This window comes from Manis pentadactyla, chromosome 8 (genome assembly GCF_030020395.1).
Source record: "Manis pentadactyla isolate mManPen7 chromosome 8, mManPen7.hap1, whole genome shotgun sequence".
Taxonomy (NCBI): Eukaryota; Metazoa; Chordata; class Mammalia; order Pholidota; family Manidae; genus Manis; species Manis pentadactyla.
Genome location: NC_080026.1, coordinates 106,256,173 through 106,280,195, shown reverse-complemented (window position 1 = coordinate 106,280,195; position 24,023 = coordinate 106,256,173). Strand labels below are relative to the sequence as shown.

The window sequence follows — 24,023 nt, the reverse complement described above, 5'->3', positions numbered from 1 at the left end:
CATTTGAGATAAGTTCAAGATAACAGAAAAGTTCCCAGAATGGGGATAGTATAAAGAACATCCATACATCCTTTACCAAGACTGACCTACTGTTAACACTTTATTCCATTTGCTTCACTTGCACGCTCTCCCATTCTCTCTCTCTCTCTCACACACACACTCACATACACAAAGCTTTTCTGAACCATGTAAGAATGTTACATACATGTGTTCCTTTATCTCTAAATACTTCAGTGAGCCTTCCAAAAGATGGGGGTATATTCTTACACAACCATGATCTAGTTATCAACCAGTGAGTTTAACATTGATGCAATACTTTTTCTAACCTACCATCTGTATCTATTTTTTTCCTCCAGTACAGGGTGGAATCTGCTCTCACATATATTGCATTTGGATTGTCTGACTCTTTCCTATCCTTTAATCTGCAACATTTCCACAACGTTTCTTTGTCTTTTATGACATTGCTGCTTTTGAAGAATATAGTCTCTCCCCCACCCCCTTTTATTTAGTAGGGGTTGTCTGATGTTCCCTTGGGATTAGACTCAGATTACACATTCCAGACTGGAATGTTATCTAAGTGATGTTGTGTCCTTCCCAAGATGGCATATTTGAGTCACACTGATCTTTTGCCCCCTCACTGGTAATGTTAATTTTGACCACCTGGTAAGGCGGTGTTGGATTTTCCATGTATTGTTATTTTTTTCCTTTGTATCTGATAAGTGATCTATGAGAAAGTAAGATTACACACATCCTGCTCTTTATCAAACTCTCACCCTAGATTTTGCATCCACTGATGATTCCTGTCTGAATTAATCTTTACCATGATACTTGCAAAATGATGGTTTTCAACTTCTGTACTCCCTCTGTATTTACTAACTGGCATTCAGAATGCTACTGCAAGCAAGAACTCTCCTTTCTCCTCCCTTCCTCCCTCCCTCTCTCCCCCCTCCCCCTATCTATCTTGAGTGTCTGTCTATATCTGTCATTTGTGTATCTGCTGTGTTGAGTTGTAGATTTTTTTCCCCATGAGCTAGAATTCCTTATTATTTTAATGCCTAAATTGTCCCTAATTTAGTTAGTGGGGGCCCCATTAAGTGGGCTTCTGTGTCCTTAAACATGCCCCCCATTGCTTTTTCAAGCACATTTTTGGTTTCTGTGTAACAAGCTATTCCAGGCTTATCTTGTACCCATCTTGCCACAGTCCTAGGATTTCCTTGAGAAGCCCTGATTCCTTTTGTGGTATTTAGAAACCAAGATCAGGATACCAGGTATACTCATTGCTTGCAAGTATTTTTGCTTCTAGGCCTTTTTGGCAGGAAAACATATGCATGCAAATATACACAGACATATACAAACTTATTTAAATACATATACCTACGTAAGCATACATACACAAAGCATATCATATAGTTTACTATGTATTTTGTTGTTCATCCATTATGCTAAAATATAAGCTCCACAAGGGAGGACATTTTTGTCTGTTTTGTTTGCTGTTGATTTTCTAATGCATACAACAGTGTGTAGCAAATGGAAAGTGCTCAAATAGTAGTTTTTGACTAAAAGATAAGAAAGAAACAGCCCCAACAGGCTCAGTTACTTGCCAAACCCTCACAGCTGACAAATGGCAGAACTGTCTCTATCGTGCCTTGAAAACCCAATAGGAGCTAATGTCTGACTAGGACAGCAGATGGTTTCTTTGTCACACCTTAATTTTTGTCTGACTTCTTTTACCCCCAGGACTCTGTTGTGCATACTCTCTCCTCCTACCCTCTGGGATTCATAACCTGAGGTAGTCAGGTGGGTGGGAGCTGAAGGCAGAGGCTGGGTGGCTAGGCCTGGGAGTGGGAAAAGACCCTAGCGCCACATCATGCAATGGCGATGGCTGAGGCCTCTCCTCCACCTGGAATGTGGTTTAGTGCAGAGAGTAGGGGGACAGGTGGTGGAACTTGGAGCAGCACTATCACTGGCCTCTCTTCTCCTGCAGGAACAGCCCATGCGCCCACCACATGGAAGTAGAGTGAAAGAGGTAATGGGAGAGAAGACAGACCCAGAGAGCTCAGGTGGGGACCCAGCAGAAAGGAAGCTACCCTCTAAGAGCCCTGGCATCATGGAAATGGGCCCTGCCACTCCATCTGTCCTCAGATGCTATAAATAGCTGGTTCCAGTATCAGCCCTGGCCAGACCGGACCAGCGGCACAAGCTGACCCTGAGAGGAAACGGTTTTAGGGGAGGATGTCACAGAGAGCGTGAATGAGTGGAATGGGTGGAATGAGACAAGGCTAAGGGAAAGCCTTTCCTATCCCCACTGCATACCACATCAGATCACTGGCATCTAGGGCCCACCCCACAGAATGTTCCAGCCTATTGTCCAACAATTTCATTCCAGCAGGGCCATCCCCCATTCCTCCTACTACCTTGTTCTGTTTCTGCTGCCCATTATGATGTCTGCCTCCACATTTGCTTATACTTTTAAAGCTTATCTCAAATTCCACTTCCTCTGAGGAAGTCCAGAAAGCCATTGGCAAACGGAGCTGGTCTAGTTGAGTGGCCGATATTGGGCTCTGCTGTGGGTTTCCCTGCCAGCGGAGTAGGAAGATCTGGCCCGTGGGGACCTCTGGGAATGTGGATCTGGGGGGCGTCTTCTGGGATCCTAGGAACCTTTGAAAAACCCCTCCTACTCCTCCCTCTTCTGTTACAAAGCCCTCTTTCTCTGCCTCCCCAGACTTCACCCTGGGGCTTGGTAGCTGAGTGATTTTAGGGAAGTCTCTTAACCTATCTGGGCCCATTGCAGGCTAGGTTCCCTGGTCCCAGAGACAGAGTGCAGCTTGCAGGATGTTTATTAAGGAGGGCCCTTGGGATGCTGCCTGTGGAAGGGAGAGGGCGGGGAGCTGGATTGGGCAGAAGGAGAAGTTGGCCACCTTGGCCCATTCTATAGGAAGCTCTGGAGCCAAAATGACCCATCAGAGTTGTCCCATGTTGGGTTAAAATGGCGATTCCGTTATCCCCACCCAGGTCAGTCACTGAGTGCAGGCAGCCCAGGGAAGGGTGTGTTCTTGGGCAGGTTTGCCCTTTGAAGAGGAGGCAGTCCCTGAAGGGGCGAAAACCTGAAGACAGTCCTCCCCTCAACAGCTACAGGTGCTTGCATGCGTGGGCACCTGGGCAGTGCGTAAGTGCCTCAGCTTCCTCTTGTCATTATTACTAATGGCAGCATGACACTCCACTGGACTCTTGTCCTGAGGAAATGCAACAATATATGTCAAGTTCCTAGCACACAGTCTGACCAGTCACTGTTTAGTAATGAGGACAATATTTATTGCCTGGGTCTGTTGGGTAACTGACTCCAAGTTACCTTTCCTCTTTTGGGAGGGGGCTAAGAGGTGGTTCCATGTGAGCTAAAGACTCATATTTAGACTCTAGGTGGGATGACATAGAAATACAATAATGGCAATGAAATGTGTTCATCATACAACTTTAAATTCAGGTCCCATTAGCAGATAAATTACATATTTTACAACTCTGCTAATTATCTTGTGAACATTATTACATGGCATTGGTGTTTTTGCCTTAACTTCTCGCATATTAACATTTATCTACGATCCTGTTTTGGAATATCTTCTTTTAAAATTCATGGATGCTTGAGAAATGGTAATGGTCAAGCCTTTCTGTGCCTTGATTATTTTTGTGTGACCTGTCCTGGGAGCCAGGAGGTAGGGAGCCAAAATAGCTGCTGGTCTGCTAGATGCAGGGCCAGCCTCGCACAGGCCAGCTCATCCATCCACACTCCTACTAGCCCTGAGTGGACTCCCGCCAGGTGCAGCGCGCCACGGAGCATGCTCCGTACCGACTGGAATCTGAGAGGCACCCAGTCCCGAGTGGCCACTTCAGGATTTCCCCCGGGGTGGGGCCGGAAGCGGGAGAAGGGCAAGAGTTGGGATCTCAGTCCCTGGCGCAGCTGCGGGCGCCTCCCGCAGCCAATCCCGCCGCTGGCTGTCCTGGAGCAGCGCGAGGACGAGCCTCGCGCGGGATCCCAGTAAAGGACGCGCTGACCCTGGGAGAGGGGTTGCGGGTAAAGGGGACTAGGCAGGCGGGATAGGCCCAGTCGGGAAAAGATGTCTTTGACTTTCGAGCCTCTGGGATTGGGTTTCAGCCCTTTTTAGAGTAATAAAAAGCAAGATGCTTGGATGTCATTGGACCAAGGCGCCCGGGCAGGTGCGCCGGTTTCGGGAGGGCGGAGCCGCTGGCCTCCCGTGCGCAGCGGCCGAAGGACTAAAGCTACGGGCTTTCTCTCGCCCCTGGGCTGAGCCAGCCTCAGGTCCCACGGAGAGGTAGAGTCTGAGAGTCACCTACGTACGTTCCCTCTCAGGCCATAGACAGAAACGCTCGGCCCCAGAGGGGGGTCCTGGAGGCGCTCTCCAGGAACGGGACCTCTGCGGTCTCCTGGGCCAGTCCAGGACTCGTCCTGGACAGTAAATAAAACCATAGATAAAGTCTAGCACTGTGCTAGACTCACTGTCCTTAAGAAAGGGAGCTGTTGTTCCAGGAAGCAAAATCTCCACGTAGCGGCTCTGTAGGGTCCTGGTAATGGCACCCCGCGTGTAGGGGTTGCCAGCTCTGCAGAAGCCAGACAGACTGGGACAGTGCCAGCAAACAGCTCCCAATCTGTCCATACTGCAAAACTGGACTGAGCTGAAAAGACCAGCTAGCCTCTACTTCTGTCCTTTTCCTGCCCTCCTTGCTTTCATTTCTCTGGCATTCTCCTGCATGCACATGTACACACGTATACACACACACACACTCATACACACACACACTCACACACTCTTGCACCATACACAGTTATTTAATGAAGGCTGTTCATTCAGGTCAACAAACTTCTATGGAATTCATAATAATAACAGCAAGGCAAGTGAAGTTCTGAGAGGTTGCTTAAGGCGCCTGAACTAGCACTCAGCAGGAGTCAAGGGTCTGAGGGAAGCAGAGAGTAAATAAATAAGTAATTATGTTTAAGATAAGACAAGATCGCTTGTATTTGGGAGTCAGAGCTGTCAATCCGTCACTGGGTATTTTCTGAGTACATACTGGGTGCCCAGCTCAGAGCCAGTTTCTGGAGTAAGGGGAGTTCAAAGAGAAGATGAGGTCTGTACCCCCAAGAAAGACTAGCATTTAGTCTCCATACCAGGAAATGAGACCATTTTATTGATTTTTATTTTGAAAACTTTACACCACCATAGGGGAAATTATAAAAAGAAAAAGTTCCCAATTTCATCTCCCAATACAAAGTTTGTTTTGTACTTTCTCCTAATTTTTAGCCATCAGTAGACATAGTTTTTATGTTTTAACATAAAATTTACAAATGATTTTGTTTACAATAATATTTGGTGTACAAATAATTTTGTTTCACTCTTTTTCACATGTTTTGGAAACATTTCCCTGCCTCCTCATAGTCTTCATGCTTATCATTTTTATGCTGCATACTACTCCCTCATATGGCCATACCCTATTTAGCCACTTACTGTTACTGGTTGATTCCAGTCTTTTATTATTATAAATAATGCAGCTATAAATATTTTGTACATATAACTTTTTACTTCTTTTAAATTATGTCCTTGGAATCAGTACTCAGAAAGGGGATGACTCGGTCAAAGTGTCGACAGTTTTATAGCTCTGGGTATGTAGAGCCACAGAGAACATTTCGCAACTAAATGGAGCAACTGAGGACTCACAAGCCCTCACAAAAGTAGTAGTGTCCTATATCTGTAAGGAATACTGTATAGAATAAGCACTTATTGGCACCTACAATGTATCAGGTCCATGCTAGCAGGACACCTGGGGATGAATGAGAGACAGTTTGCACCCTTGGGGAGCCCTGATGCTGTCTGTGGCTTTTCAACTTTTTTCTCCTCCTAGGAAACAAAGTTTCAAAACTACTACAAGTGTAAGGGCAGACTCTGAATCTGATGATGCCCCGAAATTCTGCAGGGACCTGAAACACCAGCATGTTTTCTAGTCAACAGAATCTTAATCAGAGAAGGTGGTTTTTGGCTTTGACGAAGTAGGTCGCTGGTTCCTGACTGTAACTCCATCCCTTGTGCTCAGATTCAAGAAAGAATATCAGAATGCAAGGGTGTGAGAGGGATGTAAAGGTAACATAAATCCACTTTGATTTCTAAAAACAAGAAAGCCTTCCCAAACACAGGCATTTGTGCTGTGACACAATCAGACAAGGAAGATGATCCTTTTATGTGCAAATCTGTGCACAGTGCTCCTTGGTAGGTAGGCCAGTACCACATGGAGACAGAGCCATGCTTTAACAAATGCAGTGAGTTAAATGCTGGGGCCCAGGTGCCAGAATGAATGAATACCAAGAAAACTATGAAGAACCTGGGCCCCAGAGAGGGGAAGTGGTCATAAGGATTCATTCAATACAACATGTCACCCACTATTCCAGGCACTAGGATATAGCAGTGATCAAAACAGATTAAAAACTCCTACTCCCCCGGAACTAATGGTTAGGGGTAGGAGTAAGACAAATAAGTAAAATACTGAGTATGTCAGATGGTGAAAAATAGAAAATAAAGCAGGGGAAGACGACAGGGCCGTCCAGAGAGGAGGTTTCACAGACAGAGTTCAGAGATGGCCTTACTGAGGTGATGATATTTGAACAAAGAGAGAGCCATGGGACCGCTTGGAGGGCAGCATTCCACACAGAGGCCCTGCTGTGCAAGGCCCTGAGACGAGCTAGGAGGCCAGTGTGGAGTGGTGGGGCAGCAGGAGATGAGGTCAGAGAGTCGGGGCCATTCTATGGGTGGCCCTATAAGCATTTAAGGATTTTGGCTTTGCTGGAAGAGAAGAGCAGACCCAGTGGATAGCATGAGACATGATCTGGTCCAGCGGGGAGAATGCCCTCCAAAGTGGGTGTGGCAGGGAGCCCAGTTAAAAGGCTAGTGGCAGGCTGGGAACTCAGGTTGTGTGCCCAACCCAGTGTCCTGTCCTTGCCCTCAGCCCTTGGCCTGCCGCACACTTGAGGCCTGAACTGTTAGGTAGGTGAAGAGCTACAGCGAATTCCAGCCTGGAAGAAAGTTTACTAGGAAGGCTCTGAAATCCAAATTCAACACCGTGCGGTGGTCTTGTTACGTTAGAAAAGTTCCAGAATGGTTTCTCTAACACAGGGAGCTGGGCAGTAGTACACTAAGTTACCAAGAGCTGTGTGGCCCGGGCAAAGTTCTCCAACTTCAGGTTGCCTCAGTTACTTCATCTGTAAAATGGGATAAACGCCCTGACTGCTTCAGAGCATAAAATCAGACCATTTGAAAGCACCTTTTAAGTATTATTATCGTTTACGAAAAGCAAATGTGAAAATGAAGCTGACCTCAGAGGCTTGACTTTGCACAGCACGCTAAGAGGCGCCCAGCCCGCGTTCGTCTTCCCCGCTGTCGGTCGGAACCTGCTTCCCTCTCACCTGGCGGCCGCGGCGGCGCCGGGAGCAGGGGCGGGCCGCGGGGAGGGCGTGCTGGGGCCCGCGCGGAGCTGCGGAGGACCGGAGCCCTAGACCCGACCCCGGATCTCTCGGGCCGACCCAGCCGGGACCCTCGGTCGGCCCCGCGCGGGGAGCAACTGCGGGGGCGGGGGCCGGGCGGGGCCGGGGCTGCGACGCGGTCTGGGCGGAGCCGCCCCGCCGCGCGCCGTCCTCCTCCCGCCGCCCGCGCCGCGCTCTTTCTCCGACAGCTGCCGCGGAGCCCAGCGCGCAGCGCCGAGTCTTGCCTGTCCGTCCCCGCGGGTGCCGCCAGCCGTCGCCGCGCCATGACCACGCAGCAGATAGTCCTCCAGGGCCCCGGGCCGTGGGGCTTCCGCCTCGTGGGGGGCAAGGACTTCGAGCAGCCTCTCGCCATTTCCCGGGTAAGAGCAGCCTGGGCGCGCGCGGAGCGGCGGGTCGCGGAGCGGACCTGGGGGCTGGGGCGCTCTCGGAGACGGCGCTTCGGGAGCCGGGCCGGAGCCGGGGCCGCCGGGCGCGGCCAGGTGCGCCGGGCGCGGGGCAGCCGCTTGCCGACGCTGCGCTCCCCGGCCAGCCGGCGGCGGGGCGCACCTACCCGTCCGCGAGGAAGGAGGGGCGCTGGGTGCCCTCGCCGCGGACGCGCTCTGTCAACCCGCCAGGACCGCGGGTCGCCGCTCAGCCCGCACGCCGGGAGATCCCAGCGCGGTTCCAGCAAGGCGCAGCGCGGCGGAGAGCAGCAGGAGCACCCGGGAGGGAGGCGGGGTGGGCGCGGGTTCCCCGGGGACGGGTACAACTAACTTGAAAAACAGCAACCGAAACAGCGAGTTTTCCACGTTTCGTACTTGATCTGCGGTCAGGTCTTACCTCCCTCATGCTTTTTGGAGAAAAGGCGGGGTTCGGGAAACAAACCTGGATAAACCCTCCAGAACATTCCCCTCCCCCTACGGAGGTGGCCATGCCGTATTTCTGCCTGGCATTCCCAGATTCAACTGGTCAGCCTTTTTCCCTCAGAAATACTGGGGTGGGGTTTCTTCCCACAGTGTGTGGGGGGTAGGGAGTGGGGGCGGCGGCTGGTCGGGGGAGGTTCGGACTTGAAAACTTACTAGAGGGGCCTCGAGTCTTTGAAAAGCCCAGGTTCAGTTGGGGACCAGCTGACCCATCACCGCCAAGTGAAGCAGAAACTGCAGGAAGACCCAGACCCAGGGTTAGGGTTCCAAGCTTCGGTCACTTAGAATGGGCCAGTCCCATCCCAGGAGGGTTGCCTCATCCAATGCCCGCACCTAGAAGGCGGCCAATAAATATTGTTTCAATGACAAAAGAGACCAAAAGCACACCCTGGTGCCCGGGAAGCCCGGCCTTCCGTTCTTAGGCGCCACTGCTTGCGGAGGCTGACCCGAAACTTGCCTCTCTAGCCATCTGAACATCCCTCTTTTTTCTTGGGGGGAGGTGAGGAGGGAAGGGGAAGCTCCACATGGGTCTTTCTGACTGAAGCCCCTACCTGTAGCAGCTGAAGGAGTATGGTGGGAGGTGCAGGAGGAAAAGAATTAGGGGCCTCCTCTGGCTTTCTTTGCCAGGAACAACCTTACTCATACTGTGCTCCCGGTGGGTCTAGTGGAGTAGGTCTCTGACCATCCTCTCCCAAAAGGGGCAAGTGCGTCAGTGTTTAGACCCTAGCTTCCACCTGCTGTCCCGAGGGAACCTCTGATTATTCTTGATAGTACATGCTTGTCTTTGCAGCCATCACCGAATTCCTCAAGCACAGAAACAGTGGCTTCCCTGAACCTGGACCCTGCCCCCAAGCCTGGCACAGAGTTGAACCTGGCCGTGCCCAGTAAATCTTTGCAGGCTTATGAATAAATGCTCTTCCTGGGAAGGCACATTTAGACTCACTTACCTCATAGTCCATTTGTCCTTTCTCTTTGTGTCTATAATTAACTTGTCAGCCCTTTCCACTTCTGAATTTATGTGTGACATGAAACCTTCTTTTACGAACTGGAGGATATATTGGTGATCTGTTAAAAGGGCAGTCATTGCCCATCATTTTAACTGATTTAAAAAATCTTAATACGAGAAGCACTGTGCAGCAATGACAATATGGGATGGTAAACAATGCTGTAAATTCATTAGTTTGTACCTTCAGATATTCATTTCTTCATTCACTAATTCATTCATTTATTAGCACGTGTTTAATGAGCATATACCATATTCCAGAAGCCGTGCAAAGCCCTGGATCCCAGATAGGGGAAGGAGTACACAGCTCCATTCTCAAGTTCATGATTTAGTGAGGGGAGCTAATCTTTTAATGCCCTTGGTAGGTGCTTTAATTGAAAAGTGAAAGTGGCTCAGAGGAGGTGACATTCCCACGCGGACAGTAACCTGTTTCCTCATCTCATTTTGCACTGAAAAAACGTGGGCCTCCTCACCTCCTGGGAATGGGAAAGTCATTGTCAAAGGGACCTTGAGGTGGCCATCTGAGATCCGATGCTGGTCAGGGTTCTTCCTGCTCGAGCTGATCGAGGGGCAAGATTGCTCTCTAGCAAAGGACAGTAGCGAGGAGATGGGAGCGCTGACAAAGGGTCTGACGCACCTGGTTGGTAGGTGTGCTGCATTTACCATCCTGGCCAGATACAGTTTGCTGCTTTGGTTTTGTGTATGTCGACTTTGAGTCTCCACACCAAAACAAACCATAAGATGAGGCTGAGAGAGGAGTGCCTTTTATTTAAATAACTATATTTGCTTTTTCTTGCATGAATTATTCTGGTATTGGCTCAAGTCTTTTGTTAACAGAACTGCTAAAGCTTCTGAATATAACTTTGAAATCTTGTGTACTTGGAAATGTTTCTTTTTAAATTTATTTTTATTGTGAAATAAAAAGCCATAAAGTAGAAATGCATAGCAAATGATTATACAGTAAATACCTGTATCATCAACCACCCAGGTCAAAAAATAGAACATTGCTAGCACCCCGGAAGCTTACTACACATAACCCTATCCTGGCCTATGGTAATCATCTCCTTGTTTTTCTTTATAGTTTTATTACTGAAATATGCTTGCTCAACACTACCACTTCATTTTTCCTATTTCTGAACGGAATTATACAGAATGTTTTTCTTTCTTTCTTTTTGCATGTGCAAATAGCCCCTTTTGCTTGCTCCTCAGTGTTTTCATCTATGTCATTGTGATGGATGTAATATTTCAATCCAGATTTTCAACTTTAAATGGACATAAACTAGCTTTCTTCTTTTCCCAGTTTCCAGTGTAAGGTCCTGCCTTGTACTCCCTGATGATCCAGCCACACACTTGCCACTGTCCCCTGAGATTTCTTCTTTGTCAGTTCCTGCTCCTAATCTACTGTTGTCTACTCCTAGACTTTTTGTTTTTCCATGTCAGTTTCTTATTTCCTCTAGTTGCTTTCAAGGGAAGCCTTCAGAGAATCTACACACTGAGGCCAAAACTGCTATTCAGTTTATGTTGACTGTTCTTCTTTCCCAGCAACTGACAAAAGACAGGAAGGGGTGGGGCCAGAGATAAGGAGATGCTCTTGGTGGGAGGGGCTGCTCATTTGCCTCCTGAGTCTTGGGAAAGCCTTTGCTAAGAGCTGTGAGTTTTGATGGGGAATGCTGTGCGCTTTGCTCAAGTATGGGAAAGGATGCTTAATAATGGATACTCGGTAGCCAGAGAGTCTTTTCTGATTTTTAAGAGTGTAATTTCCCGACTCAAGTAGTTTTACATTACCTTCTAAAGGTGGAAAGAGAAGAGCTTGTCTGTCAGACTTTGAAAGCAAGAAATATCCATAAACGCTCATTATGCATTAATAACCCTTGCTCTGCACCCCTCAGTCCATGAAATTGACCACCTGGGACATATTAGCTGCTCCAGCTGATCACAGCTGATCTAAGGAGAGAGAAAGTGCAGATGAGTCAAAGGGACTAGCTTTTAAGTGAATGCTTGAGCCTACAAGGCATGAAATTCACGAAGCGGAAGCTGTATTATGGCTAAATACCCTCCCCTTACCCAACCTCCTGGATGCTGAGGTTTGTCTGAGGTGGAGAGAGGGGAGAAAAATGGCTTTAAGGTATTGTAGCAGGCAGATGACTGAGAGGAGATTATTATGTAGCCACTGAGGTCACATTCTCCTAGGCTGATCAGGACTGGGAAAAGCACCAATTGCTCTTGTGCTAGGACGAGGCTAGGACAGGCTTCCAAGCTGTGCTCATTCCCCAGGCTGTGCCGATGCTCCTCTGAGGAGAGGAGAGCTGGTATGCTTTGCCTTTTCCAGAGGGGATGCTCAGGTGCCCATGGATGAGGTAATTTGAATTTACAAAGAGTTTCATTGATTGAACTACCTCTTAACTTCCTTGTAAAGGAAAGGGTAGAGACTGGTTAAGAGTGAGCAAAAGCGGCTGTGTCAGAAAAATTAATTTTTAAAGGATAATTTGACTTCCAGTGTGTCTCAGGGGAAGGCCTGGGAAGCTGCCAGAACTTTTACATGGTGCCTGGTAAAGAGTCCAGAGTAGGGACTCAAGCTGAACCTCCAGTCCTGAGCACCACACTGGGTGACCCCCGGCAGGTTGCACACTTTGAAGCAAGTTCTTCTAAAGATAAAATAAAATAATAAACACTCAAAGCCAGTGGTTTTGTATCCTTAGAATATGAAGGATTGCTTTTTTATTAAAAAGTGTCCCAGTCTCCCATATGGTATTTGTTACACCTTCAACCAGGTGGTGACTGAGGAAGCATATTATGAACTCAGAATTGAGTTATGACTTACCAGGAGGTAAACACTAATGGTGGTGCAGGCATTAACACAAGGAGGAGGACCCTCTTGAGTTCCCCACCACAGTTTCCTGGTGAATTTGTGTTGTGTTACTCATCTGTGGATATCTCTGTCCAGATGACTCTTGTGTTAATCACAAGAACCTCCATTTATACTTGGAAGGTTCGAGTGAGACTGGTTTGTGCTAATGACAATAGTTAAAACGTACATAGTTTTATGCCAGGCACTGTTCTAAATGCTTAATATATCCTCTCAGTAATGCTTACAAGTATCTGGTGAGGCGGATACAATTAAGATACCCATTTTACAGAAGAGGCAACTGAGGTGTGGAAACTGAGGCAAAGTACTTTGCATTATACAATATTGAATTATAAAGCTGGAATTTGGCCAAGGGATCTCCCCAAAGCCCATGGCCTTAATCACCATATTATAATAATATCTTAATGGCAGCTAACATTTCTTGAATGCCTACTGTGTGTGCACTTGTATTATCTCCTGTGCTCCCCATAACCCCTGACACAGGGACACAGGACACACAGTATTCTGAAGAGCTGGACTTCAAGCCAGTCAGGCTGACCCCCAGGCCAGCTTTAACCAACTGTATTCTGCCTCCTGGTAAGCCATAACTGTCAATATATCATTGGTAATAATATCTTGACATACAGCTCTGAGAAACACTAATGGTTGTGGCATTAACACAAGGAGGAGGACTCCCCTGTTGAGTTCCCCACCGCAGAGCCTCTTTCATCCATGAGGGCTGGCTGGGTGGCCTTGCAATGCCTTGTGGCCTCAGCCCAAACTCTCTAGAGCTCAGAGCATCCCGGACAGCAGCACCTCCCCTCACTGATCCTCTTGAAAAGCCGGAAGCCATGGCCGCACCTGGGAGAAATAACAGTCAACCTGTGGGATTCCTTGCCCACGTGGACAGTAATGGACAGACCAGCAGAGAACTTGAAGGACTGGCCAGAGAAAGCTTGCCCAGATGGCTAGGAGGGGATTTGGGGGCAGTTTCTCTGTCAAGTGAAGATGACCAGCTATGGACAGATCCACCTTGCCCAGCCAATGACAGGCCTAGGAAGTGGCAGCCAAGCCAAGTCCAAAATGTACCCATGAAAACCTAAGACACAAAGGTGATGCCCGCATGGCACTTCAAGTGTTCTGTGATTGTTGATGATGCCATTAGCCTCATCGTGGGGAACTGGGCTGCTCATCTGTGACTGAGGCCTGCGGTGTGCTTTCTCATATGCAGTACCCTGCCTCTTGGTAAATGCCATAAATGTTAAAAATGATTTTCTGAAGAACACTATGGTCTTGTAGGAGCCCTGATTCTTGACCAAGAACTCCGGGCCTAAATTTTATAGATAGGATGACTCATATATCAAATAAGAAATAAGGTATGACTTGTTTAAGATAAAGATATCTAAAGTGCACACAGGTTAAATGCACATGACACAGTAATGATTTATATCCATTTCTTTTTTTAGAAAGTTATTAAAAAATACTTATGCTCCTAAAGCTGAACATACTAATACCATATGACCCCAAAATTTCCCTAGTTAAATACTCAATAGAAATGTGTCCACATGGGCACCAAAAGACATGTAAAGCATTTCAAAGCAGCACGATTCACAGTACCTGCAAACTCAGAACAGTTTAAATGCCTAACAACAGTAGAATGGATAAATAAATGATGGTGTGGTTCTATGATATAAAATGCCACAGCAGTGAGAATGCAGGATTGCAGCTATGTACAGTGACATGGACGAGGCAAACATGAGCACACACACACAATGTTGAGAGAACAAAGCCATACAAAAAAGGGTAAATACTGTGTGATTCATTAGGTAAAACTTATCTATAGTGTTCGAAGTCAGGGTCAGAGGTTAGTTATGGGAAGGAGGCCCAAGGGGCTTCAGAAGTTCAGGTAATGTCCTATTTCTTTATCTGGTGCTGGTTCCATGGATGTGCTCTCTGAGAATATAGCTGCATATTTATGATTTATGCACTTTTCTGTCTGTGTGTTAGATGCCAATAAAAAGTTTATGTAAAAACCCTTGCACTTGTTATAAAAGATCAAGTAATATAAGAATGTGGAAAGTGTTAAGAGCCTTCCCTACACCCTTTCTCAGTCATACTTCCCAGAGGTAAACACTGTTCACAGTTTGCTGCAGGATTTTCTGGACTTCTTTCCATTCACGTTGCATTTTTAAAATCAAATTACCAAATCACGGCGAACTATTTAGATGTCATTGCTTTGTACTTTCTGCCTTATTTTTGCTGCAGCAAATCAAGAATTAAAGACTCCTGGATGTGGGGGGGGAATGCAGTCTTGGTACAGTATGCTCTGGGTCCTAACCCATTTATTGTCTATTTATTAGCCTGTGTTTGGGCAGAGTTGGTCCTGGAAGTCTCAGGGCCCTCTTTTGTAAAGTGGGAGTAGTAGGACTTGTCTTCAGAAGTTGTGGTGAGGATTGCAATGATGTACAGAGGGAGCCTAGCACTATGGTAATGGGGAGAAGGCATCACCACCATACAGTGGTATTTTAGACTAAAGCATTAATGGTAGCTGCTGTGTACTGAATGTTTATTATGTGCCAGGGATTGTTCTAAACTGTTTACAAAAGTAATATCAAATCCAACGACCTAATGAGGTTTATACTATTATAAATTTCATTGGGTAAATGAAGAACTGAAGTATCAAGTAACTTATCAAAGGTATGTGTTTAGTGAATGGTTGGTTAGGCTTTAGGTTATGGGGGGTAGTTACTGGAGCTATTTGAACATACATGGGATTTGGAGACTTTTGAGGGACTTAATGAGTTCTTGATAAATTAGGTATTCTATTTTTCTAACTGCTTTTTAATTATATTCCTACCTAAGAAGTGATGGTTGGTCTGCAGACTCAGAGAGCAGTAAGTCTGTTTGAACCACCATTGCTTAGCGTCATCTTGAATAGCTTCCTTTTACACTGAGCATGAAGTGAAGCTACATTAAGGCAAAGCTCAGGTACAAGTGCCTGAACCCCACTTTGTGGCCTCATTTTCTTGAGAAGATGGTCATAGAGGAACCAAGAATATACTGAGACATTCTCGGGGTTTTGAGGCCAACCTGCATAAGCTCATACAGCTTCTGTGGCCGTAATGTGGCTTCAAAGTCTGTGCTTAGCCTGGGCCTGCAGACAGATTGAGTCAGAGGTCTGACTCAAGAGAGTTCAAATTCCACACTGAAATGGCATAATGCGCAGTTGGGTCCTGCTTTGTCACCCAGCTCAGAATGTATTAAATTTATACCTAAGTATTTAGGTATCTCATTAGATCAATGGAGATTGACCCTATGTGGCACTGCAAGTGAACTTGAATTCCAAGTTTCTTTATTCTAGTCTTATTTTGTATAATGCTGAACTATGACTCATTATTTATGCTATCTCACCTACTTGTAAGAAGGATTTAGGTAATTTACAGCACCAAAACACATATTTACAATATTTCGAACACCAGAACACCTATGATAAGATTTAACTAAAGAATCGGAACATAGAAGAGGAAAGACATGTGCCGGGAACTTTAAATCAGGTGATTTCTGTGATTGCATGCTATATTTAGCTGTGTGTTTTCTGGCGAAGGCAAAACAGGAACCATGTTATTTAGACATCTGGAATGAAGTGACTTGTTCAGTATGCCATTTGCATAGCACCTTCAGGAATGTTAAGCAGCATTATAGGGGCCATATATATATATATATATATATGTTTTACTCTTTTGGTAAGAGAGAAATACTATTCTAATGGATGTTTCTTTAGGGGAGTAATTCCACAAGAGTGTAAGCACTTGAAGTTGTTTCTGGAAGAGCTGAGATGTTAGGGTCTAAGTATGTTTTGTTTACCTGATAAATTCATCAAGGGAGAGCTGCACGGGAACAGTCAGCACGCCCCTTGGTGTTTCTAAACCTGGTTGGCACCAGAATTTTCTGGGAAGCTTGTAAAGATACATAGATCTTGGGTCCTACTGTATACACCTTCTTCAGTAGGTCCGAGGTGGGGTGCAGAGATCTGTTTATACTTATAAAACCCCCAAGGGATCTGATGACTGACTTAGTTGGGAACTGTTGCCTCATCCTTGGAAATGTCCGCGCTTTCCCCTGAGTTCTTAGTGAGCCTAGTCAATTTCTGGCATGAGGTTTAGATGCCAATTCTTGGGGGCAAGGTTAACAACTGTTCTGTGAACATTCAGAAAATTGGCCTGTATTCCTATCCACTGGCCCAAAGGAAACAACCTTCTGCATAGAGAGAATTTTTTGCTTAGGGGAAAAGAAAAAGCTCTGCATGAAAACTATTTAAGCTATTTAACAAATATTTGGTTAAAACCCTCCTCTTTGTCAAAAGGGAGGCAATACAGTGTCTCATCCAGACTGAAACACTGTTGAAGGCAGAATAGGGTGCTTCTGATAATTAAGCTGGGAGAACAGGTTGCTGTCCTGGGCAAAGGAAGGTATCTCATAATCTTAGTCATAAAATGTTTCTACATATAATGTAGCTTCACGTAACTTTTTAACTAAGCCAGTGGTCACAGACACATTTGCATGACGGGGTCAGTAGGCAACATAAATGAGTTTTGACTCAGTAGCTTGAAGAATGATGATAAATGGCAACTGGGACAAGGTTTCTGTGGTGGGGGGCAGTAGAGTGTGGTAGGGGCGTTGGCTGTGGCTAAATAGCATATGCTTCATCTCGGGAGGGCAGAGGCTCCTGGGCTGTGCTGATTGTTACTATATTGGAACATAGGTCCAGGATCACCAGATTTTCACAGGAAGCTGGGAATCTAGGTTTTGTGTGAAATTTACCCATATGTAAATATTGGCAAGTAACTTAAATGAAAATAAAAACCAAGACTGTTTAAAGGAACCCCATCTAGTTGTCAACGGAACGTGTAATTTTAAGTGGCACAGCCTTCTGAGAGGCTGGATGGATGACCTCTTCAATGGGCCTGCTGCTTCAAACTGCTGTTAGAGAGTGTCTGTCAAATGCAGTCACCTTAAACTCAGCAGAGCAAAGGCCCAGAGGTTGTTTCTTGGCAGTAACTGGGCAGTCTAGTCAGAAGCTCTGTTTAAATTCCTTTATGGTTCCCATTGTTTTTTAGAAAAAGTACAATCTTCTTCGAAAATAACAGGGCTCTGACAGTCTGGTCTGTGTTTCCATCTCCAGCCTCATCCCCTTCCTCTCCCTTCACTTCCTGTGTTTCATCCATGCCCGTGCACATGCTGTTCCTGTGACTTGGCATGCTCTTTCCCACCTCCTGTAGTGCCTTGGTGCAATTGTAAACAACACCTTCTCCAGGGAGTCTTCCCTGATTCCACCTGTAGGCTTCCCCTGCCTCCTGGTTTGCTTCCAGCACAGCACTCACCAGCTGTTGTACATGCCTGGCTGCCCTGGGAGATTGTGAGCTCCTTGGTGGCAGGCACCATCCATTCACATCTGTAATTCAGCACCTTCTGTGCGTCCCAGAATCTACAAATGATAGCTCATATTCCTAGAGCTTGACTGTGTGCTCTGCCTGAATCATTCCATGGAATCCTCCTAACAGCCTTCTGGTGTCAGGGCTGTTACCAGCCCGGTGTCACAGGTGAGAAGAATGAGGTACAGAGCTGGGATATCCCTCCCAAGGACACTTAGCTCATAAGTGGCAGAGACAGGACTTCCACCTTGGCCTTCTGACTATTGAAGCTACACTCTTTCAGAATGTACTTAAGGAATTGACTGACGAATGAATGAGAAAGAGGAGGAGGAACACATGAGGGATAAAATAGAAACATGCCATTATCACAGAGGAGGGAGGTTACCTTTTCACCTGTCATGGCCCGAGAGTATGCACCTGCTCCATATAACAACAGTATTTACTTACTTAGATGTTAATTGAAGAAAGCAGGAGAGCTACATCATAGTCCTATTCTGCACCATTTAGCAGGGAAATTAAACTCTTCAAAAACCTTATGTGCCCAGGAGTCTGGCAGCAGTGCACAGGCTCTTATAGATGCATTAGGAATTTGCATTATAGGGCAGCTGTACAAGTTGGCCTCTGATCAAAGTGTCGGCCTGGAGGTTGTGGGAGGCAAAAGGGTGAGGGAGACATGAGCAAATTCTGTAGGAAATGGCAGTTTGTTCATTAGTGGAAATGGTTGTACCTAAACCCAGTTATTATATATATAGCAAGAACTGTGTGGTTGAGTTGTATGGTCTCTGGGAAAGGAAGCTGGAAGAGGGTTTTTGAGGCTATCCGTTGAACTAATGGGTCTCCAATGAGCTGGTTCTGATAGAATTTGATGGTCAGGAGGAAATTAGAATAGATGGGGTGGCATCCTGGGTTAAGTGGATAGACTCTGGAGCCCCACAGCCTGCCACTCACCAGCTGTGTAACCTGAGACAAACCACTTAACCCTGCTCCTTCCATTTCCTTATCTGTAATGAGGCAAACCTGATAGTATTGCAAGAGGATTGGTAATTAACTTTTGCTGAATACTTAAACTGTTCTTGGCACAGAATAAGCACTCATTAGCTGATGATTATTGTTTATGATCAGCAGTTAGTGTGTAGTAAGGATTGGAGTCTACTATTGAAGATGTTGGCAACGTGGGTCTTCTCTTTGAGGCCCTTTTCAGTTCTATGTTATGATTTGGGTATTTTATAAGGATTGGGTGACTAGGCCTCAGCTCTATGCAGAGCAGCTGAGATGATTGTCCTATGGCAGGGCAGGAGTCTGTGACACTCCACTTCTTTGTGTAAAAGGCCACAGCAGATGAGTTGTCTTAATTCTGGATTTCTATTTGCTCCAAATTAGCATCTGCTTGATGGCATCATGGTGAAGCAGAAAGGGAATGGAATTTGGAATGAGGGGGGGCGCTTGGTTTCAAGTTCAGGTGTGAGCCTTTAGCTGTGTGAACTTGTATCAGTCTCAGCTTCTGTGGGTCTCAGTTTCTTCGTCTATAAAGTTACCTCTTATGTGGGTGGTGAGGTCATCATTAATATTATCTCAAACAGGAAATTGTATGTGAAAGGTCTTGTAAAAGGCAAATCCCTTGATTTGTTTAAGTCCTTTTTTGTTTTCAAAAGTAGCTCATAAAAGAATGTGAACTTAATCTGTTTATGTATGTTTCCATCCTTGTCCCATCTGATTGTGATATCTTGTAACTTTCCAAGATCTCCTATGGTTTCCCATCAATTCTGGCTTAAAAAAAAAAAAAGAGCAAAAGATAGGATGGCCAGGCTTTGATTACCCAGGCTCAGGACTCTTAACACTGGTTCTGGCTTGTCCAGGGCCTGTCCCATGTACTTAGCAGAACCCCCTCCCCTCCCCCCTCTGCAAGACAGTTTGAACCAAATGCTGGAAATTCCAGAGTTCTCAGCAGCTGAGCAGATGAAAGTAAAAAGAAACTTCTATTTTCATTTTCTCAAGACTTCCCTCCTACCCCATTCCAGTCTCATCATTTTAGTTTTGTGGGTGGTCATATTCCAGGGTAGTGATGTCAGGGGGAAATAGCTATTTGATTTATTTTAAAATAGACATTTTTTTAAAAGGACAAAATGGGACAGCCAGATTACATATTTAATAGCACTACATATTTGAGACTCAGTCATTCATTGGACAGATAATTTTGGGACACCTACTATGCGCCAGGCACTGGGGTACTGCGGCAACAAGGCAGACTCCTGACCTCACACACTGTGCTGTTTAGTAGGCCCTCAGATGTTAAATAACTAAACCCACAAAATTGATTTACAAACCTTATATAACAAGTGCACTAAAGAACAGAGTGTATTGAAAGGATGGCAGGGGGATCTAACTTAGATTCAAGGCCCAGAAAGGCCTCTCCTAGAGGCTCATTTTAAGCAGAGACCTGAAGGATGAGAAGTTAATTAGGCTGAGGTTGTAGCAGGTGCCAAGGCCCTGAGGCAGGCAGGAAGGCAGGCACGCCCTTGAAGCCAGAGCTCAGTGGCAGAATGGCAATGTGAGGGCTAGGAGGGAGGTGCGGACCTTAGGGACATCATTAACGATTTTGGTGGATTTTATTTTTAGAGGGATGGTCCTTAACAGTCTTGGATTTGGTCATGATACGTGGGTTCAGTCAAGCTGCTCTCTCTTGAGAGAGTTTGCCAACCCAGAACCACTGCCAATCCCAAATTAAGTGATGCTTAGGGTGATTTTTAAAACAAGGTATCTGTATTATTCTTCAGAAAAAAGTAAAATATACGTGAAGTCACACCAGATCAGTCTTCTCAGGAAGACAGGCAGAAAATGAGAGGAATTTGTTTTTCCTGCGTGTACTGGGCCAGCCAGGGGCTAACTCCATGAAGCCGACTGCAAGGGCAGCCGCCTGCGCTTGCCTGTGTAAGTGCTCCTCTCCCAGTGGCAGGATGAGAAGAAGGACAGAACTTTAGATCAGGGTTTTCATTTTTTCAAAGTCAGATCCTTGGTAAATGGATGATGGGAAAGCCAGAAAGGAAGGTTAGGAGGTCAAGATCTCTGCACTGGTTTCCACATCCTGCTACATTCCAGGAGAGTTTTGCCTGATAAAGGCATGGTTTGTTTGAACCGGAAGGAACCTCAAAGATCAAGTAATCCACCCCTTACTTTATGGGGTCAGGGTGCTAATTCCAGGGGGGGACCATGACAGCAGCAGCACAGCCACCTCAGAAAGGTCAGTGTTTTCCGCTTGGGGAGGGCTGACTGGAAACCATGGCTACTGAAAACTGCATCTGACACAGAGGCTTAGGCCAGAAACCTTTGTCCCGATTTGGTGCCTTAAAGGGCCTCTTACTTGTGGTTCAGCCTGTGGAGACATCCAGGTGTTCATAAGATCTTCAGTTGGCTCCCAGGAGTCCAGGGCATTCTCCCAGGGGAGGTTAGAGCCCTGTGGGCACTGGGGCGTCTGCCTGTATTACCCCCACTCTGCTGCTGGAGGGATTGGAATTCCAATCAAAGAAGGTTTTCTAAGGTCCAAGTCATGGACTGACCCTGGGATGACAATAATATTTTTAGAACACCTTGGTTTGGAAAATACCTAACAGCAAAAAATTACTCTGAGGTTAGGACTATTTCGAAGTGAGTTTGTACTTTATTCAACACAACTGCATCGGTAATTTGCTTGAAAATAGTGGTACATCTGTGTGGAGATGTGATACTCTTTCAGTCCACATGTAATGCTCAGTAGGCAGGTAGATTTGATAACCCATTGCTGTTAATTGCCAGCTTCCCCCAAGCATTGGTGGCCCATAAACTTGGAACCACTGTTCGGAAGTATTGGCATCCAGGGAGCCAGTCACCCGTAGGGAGGACCCTGATCACAGTCAGCTTCTGGGTAGGAGGAAATGAACCAGTGGAAATGCGCACTACCTTATTGGAAAGTATTTGAAGATATTCTTTATTGCCTTTTTTTAAATTACAAAAGTAATTTTCAAGCTCATTGTAAAAAACCAAAAACATTACAGAAATGTGTAATAGTGAACAATTCGGTGTGCAGTGTTCTAATTTTTTCTGCGTATGAATAACATACTAATAAGATTTTTTTTTGGTATCATTAATCTACAATTACATGAAGGACATTATGTTTACTAGGCTCCCCCTTCACCAAGTTCCCCCCACATACCCCTTCACAGTCACTGTCCATCAACATAGTAAGATGCTGTAGAATCACTACTTGTCTTCTTTGGGTTGCACAGCCCTCCCCATGCCCCCCACGCACTATACATGCTAATCGTACTGCCCCCTTTCTTTTTTCCCGCCCTTAACCCTCCCTTCCCACCCATCCTCCCCAGTCCCTTTCCCTTTGGTAACTATTAGTCCATTCTTGGGTTCTGTGATTCTGCTGCTGTTTTGTTCCTTCAGTTTTTCCTTTGTTCTTATACTCCACAGATGAGTGAAATCATTTGGTACTTGTCTTTCTCCGCCTGGCTTATTTCACTGAGCATAATACCCTCTAGCTCCATCCATGTTGTTGCAAATGGTAGGATCTGTTTTTTTCTTATAGCTGAGTAATATTCCATTGTGTATATGTACATACTAATAAGATTTTTATAGAAATAGGATATTACTGTACATAATGTTCTCTAAGTGTGTATGTGTTTTTAATGTGATTGGTAACTTCTTTTAAGGAAGCAATAAGGTTCAGTGGGAAGAATATTGAGTCTGGTTTCAGGGTTTGAGTCCTGGCTCTGTAAATACACTAGCAGGATGACTAGTCGTAGAGTAATATACTAGGTGATCCTGGGTAAGTCACATCTTTCTAAGCCTGTTTCTTGGTCTCTCAAATGGAACTCATATTTGTCTTCCTTTTTTACAAGGTTGTTACAAAGATCCAATGAGATGGTACATAGAAAATGAAAAGATGGAAAAACTTTGTAAACAATAATGTATTACATAAGTATAAAAGATTATTATTATTGAAACTTACAATTTCAGCCCTTTTTCTTTCTTAAATGCTTCGATCCACATCGGTGAGTACCTAACCCTGTGGTAACTTAGTGGTCTCCTTGGAGATGAGTGGTAACTAGCCTGCTCTTTCCTTTTTCCCAGGTCACCCCTGGAAGCAAGGCCGCAATAGCTAATTTATGTATTGGAGATGTCATCACAGCCATCGATGGGGAAAACACCAGTAATATGACACACTTGGAAGCTCAGAACAAAATCAAGGCCTGTGCAGACAACATGACTCTCACGGTAGCCAGGTAAGCCCAGGGAAGCGCCTACTTGTTTCTGAGCGCCTGGAAGCTGCCTTGGGCAGGGACTGCCTCACCTGTCTGGGATCCCAGGCAGGCCCAGCTCAGGGCCGGGTGCACTGCAGCCCTGCCGGCAGGTCTGCAGGTGAGGAGTTTCAGGTGGCTCGTTTTCCTTTAATTTTCATCAAGCCTAGAGTGTGGGTGCCTTTGTCTAAGAGCTCTGTGTTTTCATTTGATCCCACACAACCAGCCAACATTCTGAAGAAGTAAAATCAGTTAAGTATTGTCAAGTGTAATGAAAGGGAAGTTTCTGCCTGGAAGCCATTGAGAATTGACCAAGGATGCTGTTTCTGCCGTACCCTGAGCAGTGGGTACTGCCCCAGGACATCACAGTAAGGGAGAAAGGTCTACAGATTAGACGTAGTGCTGACTGTAAGTGTAACTGTGCTACAAGAAAGGTTTGAAGATTCTCCACAGGTTGATGAGTGAGGAGAGAGCATTGGGAGTTGTAATTGGGGTAAACTTCCCATTCTTCTGTTTCGTCTGCAAGGGTGTGATTTCAGCAGTGACTTGGTTTAACCTTTACTGGCTCCTTGTGTCCTGCTGGATCAAGTTCACATTCTCCATTCTGGTTTTCTGGGAACCTGCTGTTCGGTGTCATTAACCCGAGCTTCCACAGCTCTTCATCACAAGCCCTTTCCCAGGTCTGTGTCTGTGATGTGTGCAGCTCTGGCTGGAGGACTGCATGTGGGGCAAGATGTCAGAATACTTTGTACACTTCAGAGCCTAACCTCCATGGGACGTGTACCATTTTATGACAATAATTACATATTGTTACTGTATTTATTACACATTTACCCCTCATCTCCATTTCTGTCTCAGTCCAAATTATCTTCTTTAAGCCCGAGTTCAAGATATTCATTTATTTATTCATTGGTTAATTGAGTTTTTGATTCATTTATGAACAAATTCAACAGGTATATCTTGTATATATTGGACACTGTGCTAGGCACTCCGACAATACAAGGATAAGTACAAATATTCTCTAC

General features: G+C 45.8%; 1 protein-coding gene and 1 long non-coding RNA gene across 2 annotated transcripts in view; both read left to right on the top strand.

The window, feature by feature from the left end:
- Positions 1-7,700: 7,700 nt before the first annotated feature.
- The window catches only part of PDLIM1 (PDZ and LIM domain 1), a 43,724-nt gene continuing 27,401 nt past the window's right edge, over positions 7,701-24,023 (top strand). The window contains exons 1-2 of the mRNA XM_036886452.2: positions 7,701-7,896; positions 22,832-22,983. Coding sequence (XP_036742347.1) covers positions 7,801-7,896; positions 22,832-22,983 — 248 coding nt within the window. The 5' untranslated portion in view covers positions 7,701-7,800. The remainder of the gene's footprint in view (positions 7,897-22,831; positions 22,984-24,023) is intronic.
- On the top strand, positions 7,911-9,385 carry LOC118912879 (uncharacterized). The gene is made up of 2 exons (XR_005024978.2): positions 7,911-8,484; positions 9,230-9,385. It is a non-coding gene; the product is annotated as an uncharacterized LOC118912879 (long non-coding RNA).